This window comes from Diabrotica undecimpunctata, chromosome 3 (assembly GCF_040954645.1).
Source record: "Diabrotica undecimpunctata isolate CICGRU chromosome 3, icDiaUnde3, whole genome shotgun sequence".
Lineage (NCBI taxonomy): Eukaryota > Metazoa > Arthropoda > Insecta > Coleoptera > Chrysomelidae > Diabrotica > Diabrotica undecimpunctata.
This window is the reverse complement of record NC_092805.1, coordinates 89383628-89395288: the sequence shown is the minus strand read 5'-3', so window position 1 is coordinate 89395288 and position 11661 is coordinate 89383628. Positions and strand designations below refer to the sequence as shown.

General features: G+C 33.3%; 1 protein-coding gene across 3 annotated transcripts; it reads right to left on the bottom strand.

The window, feature by feature from the left end:
• Positions 1 to 1523: 1523 nt before the first annotated feature.
• Positions 1524 to 10559, bottom strand: LOC140435755 (uncharacterized). 3 transcript variants are annotated; one of them, XR_011950226.1, is made up of 3 exons: positions 10357 to 10559; positions 2551 to 4100; positions 1524 to 1626 (listed from the first exon to the last, which is right to left on the bottom strand). XR_011950226.1 is itself a non-coding variant. In XM_072524475.1 (2 exons), exons 1-2 carry the CDS (start codon positions 10487 to 10489, stop codon positions 3121 to 3123), a joined length of 1113 nt encoding a protein of 370 aa, XP_072380576.1. In that variant the 5' UTR covers positions 10490 to 10559; the 3' UTR covers positions 1614 to 3120. The 3 variants fall into 3 exon arrangements, 1 of the variants encoding a protein (XP_072380576.1); XR_011950227.1 differs by having other exon boundaries at positions 1614 to 1784; XM_072524475.1 differs by having other exon boundaries at positions 1614 to 4100.
• Positions 10560 to 11661: the final 1102 nt, after the last annotated feature.

Here is an 11661-nt window from a genome sequence, read left to right as displayed (position 1 = left end):
CTGACGATTGGCATCTGCATTACTTTTCTCAGTACATAAAACTTTTAAGAATGATAGCTTGGGCGCTACGATTTTGTTATAATGCAAGAAATTCACACGAAAAACGTACAGGTGAATCGCTGAGGAAATCGATAAAGCCGAAATATTTGTATTGAAGCTAGTGCAGAACGAAGCGTTCGGTTCAGATACGAAACGAATTTCCTCGCTAAACACGTTTTTCGATGAATTTGGACTTATACGTTTAAAAACTCGCGTTACTGAGAGACTTGACACGGAAGATTTTCGTCTGCCTATCTTACTTCCGGCTACTTAGTTTGCTTAGCGAAAAATATTGGACTTTAGGGGGTAGACGGATTGTGTGGTATATTTTAAAATTATTGTGTGAATGTGGGAGTATAGATTTTTGTAATATAAATTTAATGTTGTATTTCTTCGAACCAGGAGTCTCTTGCGCAAATTAATCGTAGGACATTCCTAACGTAATATTATCGGCAAACTGCAACTGAATTTATTGACAGAGGCTGTTATGATCTGCTGAACAAAATTTAAAAACAAAAGAGACTGAACAAATTGAAAAAGAAAAGGGTCTTAAATTATGAGCCAATTATTACCAATATGGATTTGAGATTTAAGGCTTTAAATATAAATCATGAAAATTTCGGTTTTCTGCAAATTAAAAAATATTTCACACGAACAAATATTATAAAAAAATTGTCATGGTTTACACACAATCCTACGAGTGGATGAGAGCAATGACTTTCAACTTTACGAATTATAAGAAGAATTACAAATAATGATCCCTAATTTACCAAACTTTATAACAGACATGAAACAGTTGAGTCAATACACTACAGATAATAACTTAAAAGAAATATACCCAAACATTTACATCCTCATTAGAATATTATTAACAATACCAATTAATACAGTCTCCGCTGAAAGGAGCTTCTCAAAATTAAAACTCATTAAGAATTATTTAAGGAGTCGATATCATAGGAAAGACTTTCTGCGGTCGCAATTTTGTCTATAGAGGCTGATATAGCATCCAAGCTAGATTACGAGCATGTAATTAAATAATTCAGCAGTGCAAAAAGTAAAATAATTCCGTTCCTGTAATATTTAAATTAAATTGTTTTTTAACGTTGCTAGGTCTAAATATCTTAAATATTTTTAGGTTAGTTGTAAGTTTGACTAGATTTTGCATAATAAAAGTTTAATAATGAAATAACACATTATGCGCGAGCCTCGCAAAATGTATCTTGCCCACATACAATTATGATCTTGCTCCGCCGCTGTATTACATGCTAATGTAAACTAGAATGCCAATGCATTCATTATATGAATATCATTTTTTATCGAAAACTTAACTGAATTCTTAAAGATTTTAGAAAACTTCAGTTTTTATATAAATTAAGTACCTCTTTAAGTTTAAAGTAAGGAAAAGTGATGTATATTGTTAAATACGTTTTTATTAAAGGGAATAAAAATATAAAGCTAAATACAAACTATAATTTAATATATATATATATATATATATATATATATATATATATATATATATATATATATATATATACTTCAAAATAATTAATATTAACTATACAGGGGTCGCCTACAGGGTGGATTCTGTAACAAAGAAATCGCAACATGTAGAAAAAATTAAAATATAATGGTCTACAAAATTAATGATCACACTTACAAATTTACAGGTAGACTTCAGCAACAACGTTGAATACATTAATCATTGCCGAAGGAGGGCGCGCTAGTTGTTGACGAGGAGGATGCTTTAACAAAGAAATAGCACAAGGAAGAATAAATTAAAATTACGTTATAGAGGGTTTGTAACAATTGACGAAAAAAATGTTTCAATGTGGTTGTAAAAAATACAGGAATACTTCAAATTTTAATGACAGTTCAGCGTGTGGCAAAATTGTTTAAAGTGTTGCCGCTTTTTTAGAGTAAGAATTTTGCTTACGTTTTGATTTCTTACACAATGTGATCATAATATATTATATATTAATAAATTGTATTTATAAATACATATTAAATTTAGATTAATAGCTTTAAACACTAATTATTGTTGTGTATTGTGATTCTGTTATGCCAAAACAACTAGATAGTCTGTAGAAAACTGATAAACTTTCATAGATTATTTTGAACAAGAAATAATGGCGGGACGTTTTTCTATTAATGCTCTAAAAGATAGATAATTTGATAGATAGATAATTTTGAACAAGAAATAATGACGAGACGTCTTTACTATTACAGCCCTAAAAGTGGTAAGTTTAAAATTTAGAATATATAATTTTGTATTAAAATATTTTCTTATGTATTTTAGTTTGTCGCAGTAGTCTTAAAACTAAGTGTATTTACTGGTAATAAAATAGTTTGACAAATAGTTGACATTTTAAAAATTTCTCACTTACTAACTATTCTGATGTTTTGGCAACGCTGTGGGGTTCTGACGTCGTAAATCTTGACGTGCAATCATTTTTATATGAAAAATTCTATAGTAAAATCCTTACAACATATTGTAATACAAATTCTTACCTTAAATACTTGCCACTATGGTTTAAAATGACCGTTCTACCACGGACATTAATTTTCTCATAGACAGGCTCCTCCGTCATGTGTTTCTTTGCTATGACAGATCTTCTACCTGGATGCACCGTTTGGATTCAGACGATGTGGAAGCAGCCATGTTTGTTGCGCGCACCATCGCAATTGTTTGTGTCTCCGGTGTAATTTTTTTTATTAATTTTTAAAATAGGACGTTGCGCCTCACTTTGTTGCCGCTCGCTGGAAGTAATTTTTCCAGCACTCACAAATACAACACTTTCTTCCGATGGGGAGGTAGGTCGATGCTGGGGGGTATACGAAGAGTGGGGGTTATGCGGCCAGATTTCTCACCCCTTTATCGGTAGTGGTGGGGTTGATAGCGAGGGCATACAAAGTGGTGTGGGTTATGCGGCCAGAACTCTCACCCCTTACCTAACCAATGGAGGGGGGTAGGGCTTTTCTCCAGTGTGTGTTATCAAATGTGTTTTCAAATTAGCTTGCTCAGAAAACTGTTTGGAATTAGTACAAATATTACACATATATGGTTTTTTCGAGGGTTTCTCAAGAGTGTATCAACACATGCCTTTTCAAATGATTTTGACGAGAAAACTGCTTGAAACAGATTCCACACTTGTAAGGTTTTTCTCCAGTGTGTACTATCAAATGCCTTTTCAATTGAACTGCTAGAGAAAAAGGCTTTAAACAAATCTCACACTTGAAATGTTTTTCTCCAGTATGTGTTATGGAATGCGTTTTCAAATAACTTTTCTGAGAAAACTTTTGAAAGCAAATTTTGCACTTGTAAGGTGTTTCTCCAGTGTGTGCCATCAAATGTCTATTCAATTGAATTGCTTGATAAAACTGCTTAAAACAAATCTCACACTTAAATGGTTTTTCTCCAGTGTGAAGACGCAAATGGATTTTCAAAGAACTTTGGTGAGAGAACTGTTTAAAGCAAGTTTCACACTTGTAAGGTATTTCTTCAGTGTGTGTTATCAAATGTGTTTTCAAATAACTTGGCGAAGAAAACTGTTTAAAACAAATTTTACACTTGTAAGGATTTTCTCCACTGTGTGTTATTAAATGTGTTTTCAAATATCTTTGCGAAGAAAACTGTTTAACACAAATTTCACACTTATAGGGTCTTTCTCCAGTATGTGTTATCAAATGTGTTTTCAAATCAGTTTGCCGAGAAAACTGTTTGGAACAAATATCACACGTGTAAGGTTTTTCGAGGATTCTTCTAGAGTGTATTAACACATGTCTTTGTAAATGACTTGAACGAGAAAACTGCTTGAAACAAATTTCACACGTGTAGGATTTTTCTCCAGAGTGTGTTATCAAATGTGTTTCCAATTTACTTTTAAGAGAAAATTGCTTTAAACAAATTTCACATTCGTAAAGTCCTTGTCCAGTTTTAATTTTTATATTATTATTTAATGTGCTATCGTCATAGTGTTGAATTATATATTTTTCCTTATAAGATGAATGTTCTGTTAATGTTTTTGTCATTACCATTTTATTCTCCTCCTCGGGACAACCTAAAATAAAAGTCATTTATAGAAATTTTAATACAAAGGAAAAGCGATAACACAAACTAAAGAATGGATATAAAAAGTACCAAATACATCTAATAAACAATGTAAAGCACAATAAAATGACAGGTATTTTAAAATGCTAGTGAATGATATCAATATTGATTAGAGGCATGTGCTTTCTGTTGACTAGACCGCCCTTCCGATGCATAATGCACCTCTTTATTTAAATAAACCATTTGACTAACTTAATTTCAACTTTAATATTCAATTAACAAAAAAATATTACAATAATTACGAACAAATGGAATAGAGTCGTCGACAACCTGATTCGTGGACAGCAGCAAAGGAATCTGAGACCTGGGTTTCGCAGACGATATTGTAATAGTAACGATTGTTGCAGATCAGATGCCATATGCCTTTCATTACGTAGAGTATTGATGTCTGAAAATCAACCTATCTATGAACCCTTTTAAAACTAAAATAGTAGCCTTTACTAATAAGAGAAAGCTTACTTAACTAAGTGAACTGAAATTATTTGGGGAGGAACTAGAAAGAACCAATGAGGTTTAGTGTCTAGGGGCAACTCTGGATTCCAAACTCAATTGGAACACTCATCAACAACATAATCAACAGGGCTATCTGACTCTTCTGGAACTGCAAATGAGTTGCAGGTAAAACCTGTGAGGTGAAACCAAAGGTTCTGTTGGTTTCAAGACAAGAGCTTCTAAATATGATAGGAGCCTTACCTAGTACAGCGTCTTTACAGGCTATCACCTTTGTGTGTCAAAAAAAGGTAAACACCTACATATGTTTATTAGAATTCATTAATTTTTTGCATATCGACTTATCTTGGCATGAACAAGTGATTAAATTTTTTGGTTTATCTGTTAACTTTTTGTGGTGACTGCATGAATTGTTTATGAATTGTTTGGTGATAAACAAACAGTCAGTTTTTGTGAATTTACGGTGTCAGTTAAATTTTTAAAATTCGTGAAACTGATTGACACGCCTTTTTTATTGCTCAAAATACCTAGTGTATATAGAATTCGCCGGGTGTCCCAGCTAAGTGACTTTGAGAGCGGTCAAATTGAGCAGTGTGAACGAATGTGGACTCAGCAGAACACCGATCTAGGGGTTCTCGACGTCACAGAGGGACCACATAGCGACAAGATCGCCGATTGAAACTTCTGGCTCCAAGAGACAGATTCAGTAGCACTATAACCATCACCAATCAGTGGTTTGATGAGCATGGAAGTCTGCTGCTGAGAGAAAGAATTTTATGGGACCGGGAATGGAATTAGGTGGTCTTTATTGACGAATGCCGCTTCTGTCTAGTGATGCACGATGGTCCGGCAAGAGGGAGAAGGCGACGTGGTGAAAGACGTGATCCACAATTTGACAGCGAGCGGCACGTTTACCACACCATGGGAGTTATGGTGTGCTATTGCTTTTTGTAGCAGATCACCACACATTTTCATCAGAGGCAATATGACTGCCTGACGCTATATTCAGGAAGTAGTGGAGCCTCATTTTATTCCATAACTTAACACCACCCAAAACCCGATTTTTCAGCAAGACAATGCCAGACCACATACTGCCGGAGAATCATTGGCCTTCATGGATCAACATCACATCAACCATTTACCTTGGCCACCACAATCGCCTGAGCTGTCTCCAATTGAACATGTCTTGGACATGATAGGTCGCAGGCTTCTGAACTTGCAACACTCTGCATAGACTTTAGCAGCTCTTACTCACGAACTAGCCTTGAATAAGATATAGACCACCTCATCATTATTGAACAAACTTCTCCAGTAAGTTGACGAATCAAGCTGAAAATTTACGGCCAGTTCCACCAACGTGATTTAAGTGAAAATTTGATCTTAAGAAACAATTTTTACTTAATTACGTTGAGTTTCGTGCCACCAACTAAAAATATTTTACTTAAGTACAAATATTATCAAATTAAAAACGCTACTATGTAACCGCAATCTTTCCTTCAATCTCCGCTACAGGATGGATAAATGCTATGTATGGTCCATATTGTTATACGGCATGGAAACATGGACGTTAAGAGTACCTTCCATTAAGAAGTTGGAGGCCTTCGAAATGTGGACGTTGCGAAGAATGTTCCGCATACCATGGACAGATAGGGTGAGAAACGAGGAAGTCTTAAGAAAGGCAAATACTGAGAGAGAAATACTCAATTTGATCAAGGTACGAAAATTGGATACCTCGGCCATATTCTGAGAGGAAAAAATACGCAATCCCTCAACTAATCATCCAGGGAAAGATTGTAGGCAAGAGAGGACTAGGTCGTAAACAAATGTCGTGGCTACGGAACATAAAGAACTGGACAGGCATAAATAACACTGACGATCTTTTGCGTGCCGCAAAGGACAGACGTCTGGCCTTAAGATAATTCGCCAATGCACTATAGGTTCACGGCACTATAAGAAGAAGAAGACAAATATTTTTGCTCAAGCTCAAGTTACCCACTATGACGACTTAAGCAAAAGTTTTAACTTGGAGCATGTACTTAAATTCATCTTCTGTCATATATTGACATGTAAGTGAGGGTAAATTTCTACCGTAATCTATGGTATAAAGTAGTATAGAACATAATGGTTTATTGTGTATATACAGTATACGTAGATGTTTTTGTGTTGATAGGATTTTTATTTTTATATATTTTTTTTGTTTTTTAAATTCTACCGAATTTTAGGTATATAGAATATAGTGTATGATTTTTGAAAAAATGGATCAGACAAAATACACAACAATGATCACCATCTACAATAAATATTGAAATCAAATTAATGACAACATCAAAAATAACACAAATGATCTTCGTTTTTTTATTGTTTCTTCATTAATAATGAGTCAACAGGAAAATAATTTTTGACAACTTTGCAAAGTTGGTATCTTTGATAATTTAAGTTTTTTCTTGGTTAAATTAAGTAAAAACTTGTATGGTGGAACACAAATTTCAACTAAGAAATAATAATTTCTTTGACTAAGCAAAACTTAGGTACGATCTTAGATCACGTTGGTGGAACCGGACGTTAATTCGGACGCAAGGGACCCTGAACTTGTATCTTCTTATTGCGCCGTCTCCTTTCGGAGGTTATCAATCCAAATGGCAACTCTGTCAATCAATCAAAGATTTCTGAGGATGAGCGGTCAAACCTCTCCTCAGGTCTTTCAGACATGAGTTCTGGTGTCTTCCAACTGATCTTTTGCCCTGTACTTTACCTTCTAAGATGATTTTAAGTAATTCATACCTTTCACCTCTCAACACATTGTACTGTATTTTCCTCTCTTTCATTATGCTAATTCTTTTTGTTTACTCATACGCCGAAGTACCTCAGCATTGGTAAATTTTTGTACCCATGGAATTCTCAGCATCTGTCTGTATATATACATCTCAAAGGCAGCTATTCTTTTTCTGTTTCACAGTGCATTGTCCAACTTTCACAGCCTTACAGCAAAACAGAGTAAACGTAATATCTGATCATTGGGATTATGAGCTCTAGTCTAAGGTTTGATTTTGTTAAAAATGTTTTCATGTTCATGAGTATTTTCCCAGCTTGTTTGATTTTTGATAGGATTTTTTTTGGGTTACACCTTGATATTTGCTCCCAAATATTTTATGGAACTTACCTGTTCTAATATTTGTCCCTTGGCATACAAATATACGTTTATTGGTATCTTTGTAATTACATACTAGTATTTTAGTTTTGGAAACGTTTAGATGTAAACCGAACATTTCGCTATGACGAACTACCACATTTATAATATTTTGCAGTTCTTGAGCGTTGCTTTCTATTAGGACGGTATCCTCAGCGTACTTGATGTTGTTTATGCTGGTTCCATTAATATTGATTTCACCTTGGACATTGTCTAATGCTTCTCTGAATACAGATTCCGAATACAGATTAAATAACATCATCCAATAATAAATGGTTATGCCCCTTCCTAACAAAAATGAAAAAGGGGGGTTCAAAATGCTACTCATTGAGCAAGCTACTGTCACTGTTTTCCCTGCTCTGTAGCAACGTTTTTGGCTATCTTCCTCTTACCAACAGGAGCAATGTGCTTTGGAAGCTTGTGTAGAACTGTTTGAAAATGACTTTGATCCATATCATATATTTGTGAGGGAGCAAAATCGAATTTCTCAATCATGGTCTTCAAATTTTGAAAATCTATTGCCAAGTGTACATTATTGAACTCCATTGTTCTTGCCTCACTTGCCTTTCTTGGAATTCTCAATGATAATTTGTTCGTCTTATGAAATCCCTTGTCCAGTCACAACTAGCTAATTCAGCCCCTTGCTAATCTTGGTTCTCAAGACTATTGTGAAGTAAAGTATTTCTCTGTATTGTGCAGAGTAAGGTTCAACTATGTTTTAAATCCTCAGTAGCAATTTAAAATTAAATTAAATTTAAGTGATTCTCCTAATTGTCCAAGCAGAGAGGACTGTACAACAGAAAACATGATATAAGACTGTTCTAAAATAATTAATGAAAAGAAATTAAACCAAAAACCCAAAATCACCAAACCATAAACTAATTCAATTGTTAAGATCGGAATATTATAATATATATGTACCAAATTTTGTACAAGCCAATTATGTAGTGGTAAGGCAAAACTTGATATGTCTGATATAGTCATCACAGTTTTAAATTTCTAGCACAGACTGACTTGTGTCAAGGGAATTGTAGAACCTATGGATCTTGACAGGGATAAAGCTTAAACTAAATAATAACGATAGATCGTCTTTCTGGAGGGAGTTAATAGGTAATGGTGCATGATATACCAGCTCTAATGTTGCAGCTGAATATCTTTCTCTATTTAATCTACGCAAGTCCATAACTCTAAAAGGCTCGCTGGCGTTTAGAGTGTATTTAAATAAGATTTTACCAAACTGCTTAGCATATCTCAGTCACTTAATTTTTATCCAATTTATTTTTTCCCCTTCAACATCAGATGTTTTTTTATTAGTTAAGTTTTCAGAAAATTTGGGAATTTATGAAATGATTGCTGGTCGATTTCTTACAAAATGAATGATTTTTTCCTCTGAACAGTACAGATACCAGTCCCTGGGCACCATAAATGAGGTATTATTGGCTTTCTTCATTCTTTCACTAGAATGGTCAGTGTCATATTCAAGATGAGTATGTTCAGAGATAAGAAACTTCTGGTTGATCATTAAATTATTTTTCTGGCTTGAAACATAACAGCATAGCAGCCATAGTTATATTGCGATTTTGGCCACCGCATGTGTTGAAATAAGTGATAATGTTAGCTACTTCTTCAAGTTGGGGTTTAATAATTTTAAAAACACATTAGGCCACCTAATCTGAGCCCCTACCTACAATCTCGCATACCCATGGTACATGAAGCAAGTTATACCACCATTCTCACTGCACTCCCTTATGGTTAGATTGGATCTTGACAGCAGTCTTTTATCAAACGCTACATTTGCAAACACAAGTACAACAGTTGTTGGATTCGTTTTGGGCAAAATTTTATCTTCTTTCTTTTGGTTGTATGCCATATCATCTTCAATTTTAGCTGGTCAAATTCATGCAGTAGTTGACATTCTTAATAAAATAATCAAAAAATTGTAATAAGTATTATTTGTTAATTTAAAAATGAAAGTTTGATCTTTGGTGTTTTATTGTAAAATAAATTAATTTTTCATATATTGGTAGATATGTCCACTTACTTCTCGTTTTTGAGTTGGCAAAACATGATATGTCTAGTAGTCTGTAGAAAATCATTAAAAAAGGTATTCACTAAACAATTAGCTAATAACAGGTGGTAAATTTCGTTACATATGTAATGTGGTAAGTAAAAAAAAAACAACATTGGCAATTCGCTTTGAAAATTTCAAGAATTTATGGGGCCTTGCAAACTTTCAAAATACTCTACTGAACAATTAGACTAGATTGACATATCAACTATTGCCATACCGCTACAGATTTTATGTATTAGTTTAAGATTATAACCTTTTTTTCCCTATCGTTAATGCCTTAAGTTTATTCGAGGTACACCAGTCTATAATAGTATCCACAATTATATTACAAAAAAAAAAAGATATACAAAATAATCCCATAACAGTAAGATGACAAATGGACATTGACTCCCAAAGCCAATAATCCTCAACCACACAGGGTGCAGAAAAGTTTATATAGATATAGATAAGATAAAGTAAGATTATATACTTAGTTATTTATTGTTTTACTTTTCTCACCTAAAAGTTCTTCCTCTGGTTCCTTTTTTAAGTTCTCCAGATCTATTGATGATGTGAATAGCTGAGTCTCGATATATTTTTGGTTATAATCATCGAACTCTTTCTTAATTTCAACTTTAACTTCAACTTCCATAGCTAATAAATTGAATAAAAGAAAAATATCTAAGATAAAATACCAATGTTGACAAATCTGTAAAAGTATTGAATATAGTGTATAGTGTATTGTTGGTTGCAGGTTGCTAGCAAGCTATAATCCATGATTTCAGCGGACAGCGGACGTCAGGAGTTGACAGAGTGAGAGGAGAGAGTATTTACGTCTTACGTCATATATTCCTTGTTTAGATTCTAACTCGATGGTTGTTTATGTAACTTTAAACATGCAGTTTGATTAGTTTTATAGTTAAACTATCAGAAAGAAGAATATATTAAATAATACAGACATAACAAGTTTCTTTAGTGACGATAGTATAAAATTTTTGTTGAAAAAATGGACAATATTACTAGACCTTCTGGAATTCAAGGAAGATATAAGCGTAAACGATATAATACTATAATTCCATTATTTGGAAGAGTGAGAGTGATTTCATCGTGACTACCAATCCAACGGTAACTTTACCATCTTAATTGTAAATTAGACAATATGTAAACTAAATTTCATTTAATAATTTTTAAACCCATATATTTAGTGGCTACATCCATGTATTAACTAGACACTGATGATGGAATACTTATTCCGAAAACATTTTGTCAATTTAACATAGCCCAACTGGGTTTTTTATATACCTTTTTATAAAGGATTTTATTCAAAAATTTTTAATATATGGTATACAGCCAAATACAGGAACTTAGTTTCCTTGTGGATATTATTAAAGGTTCTATTTATAAAACTTGCAAATTTATTAAAGTCTTTATTACTAATTTATTTTGCACCAATAATTATATAATTTATCTACATTTATTATAATACGTGCGTTACATTTTAAAACGCGACGCGATGTTCAAAAACTAACTGTTCTGTTTACAACAAAATTCCTCTTTAAATATAAAATCCCGTTATTCGAGAATTGCGGCGATTTCCCATCGAAGAGCCCAGAATGTCGCTCAGACTGGTTTTATTTGGCCTGCTTGTCGCGGGTGACTTATCAGAATTCAGGTAAACAGGTCTTTCAACTAAGCGCCGAAATAACTAGAATAGAAAAGATATTAGTAATAAATATGTTTACAGTTTTGAGTCATATAACACGTCATTACTTATCGTAACAGTATTTTCTAATAAAAATATATATTAAAAATCACTTTTTTAAT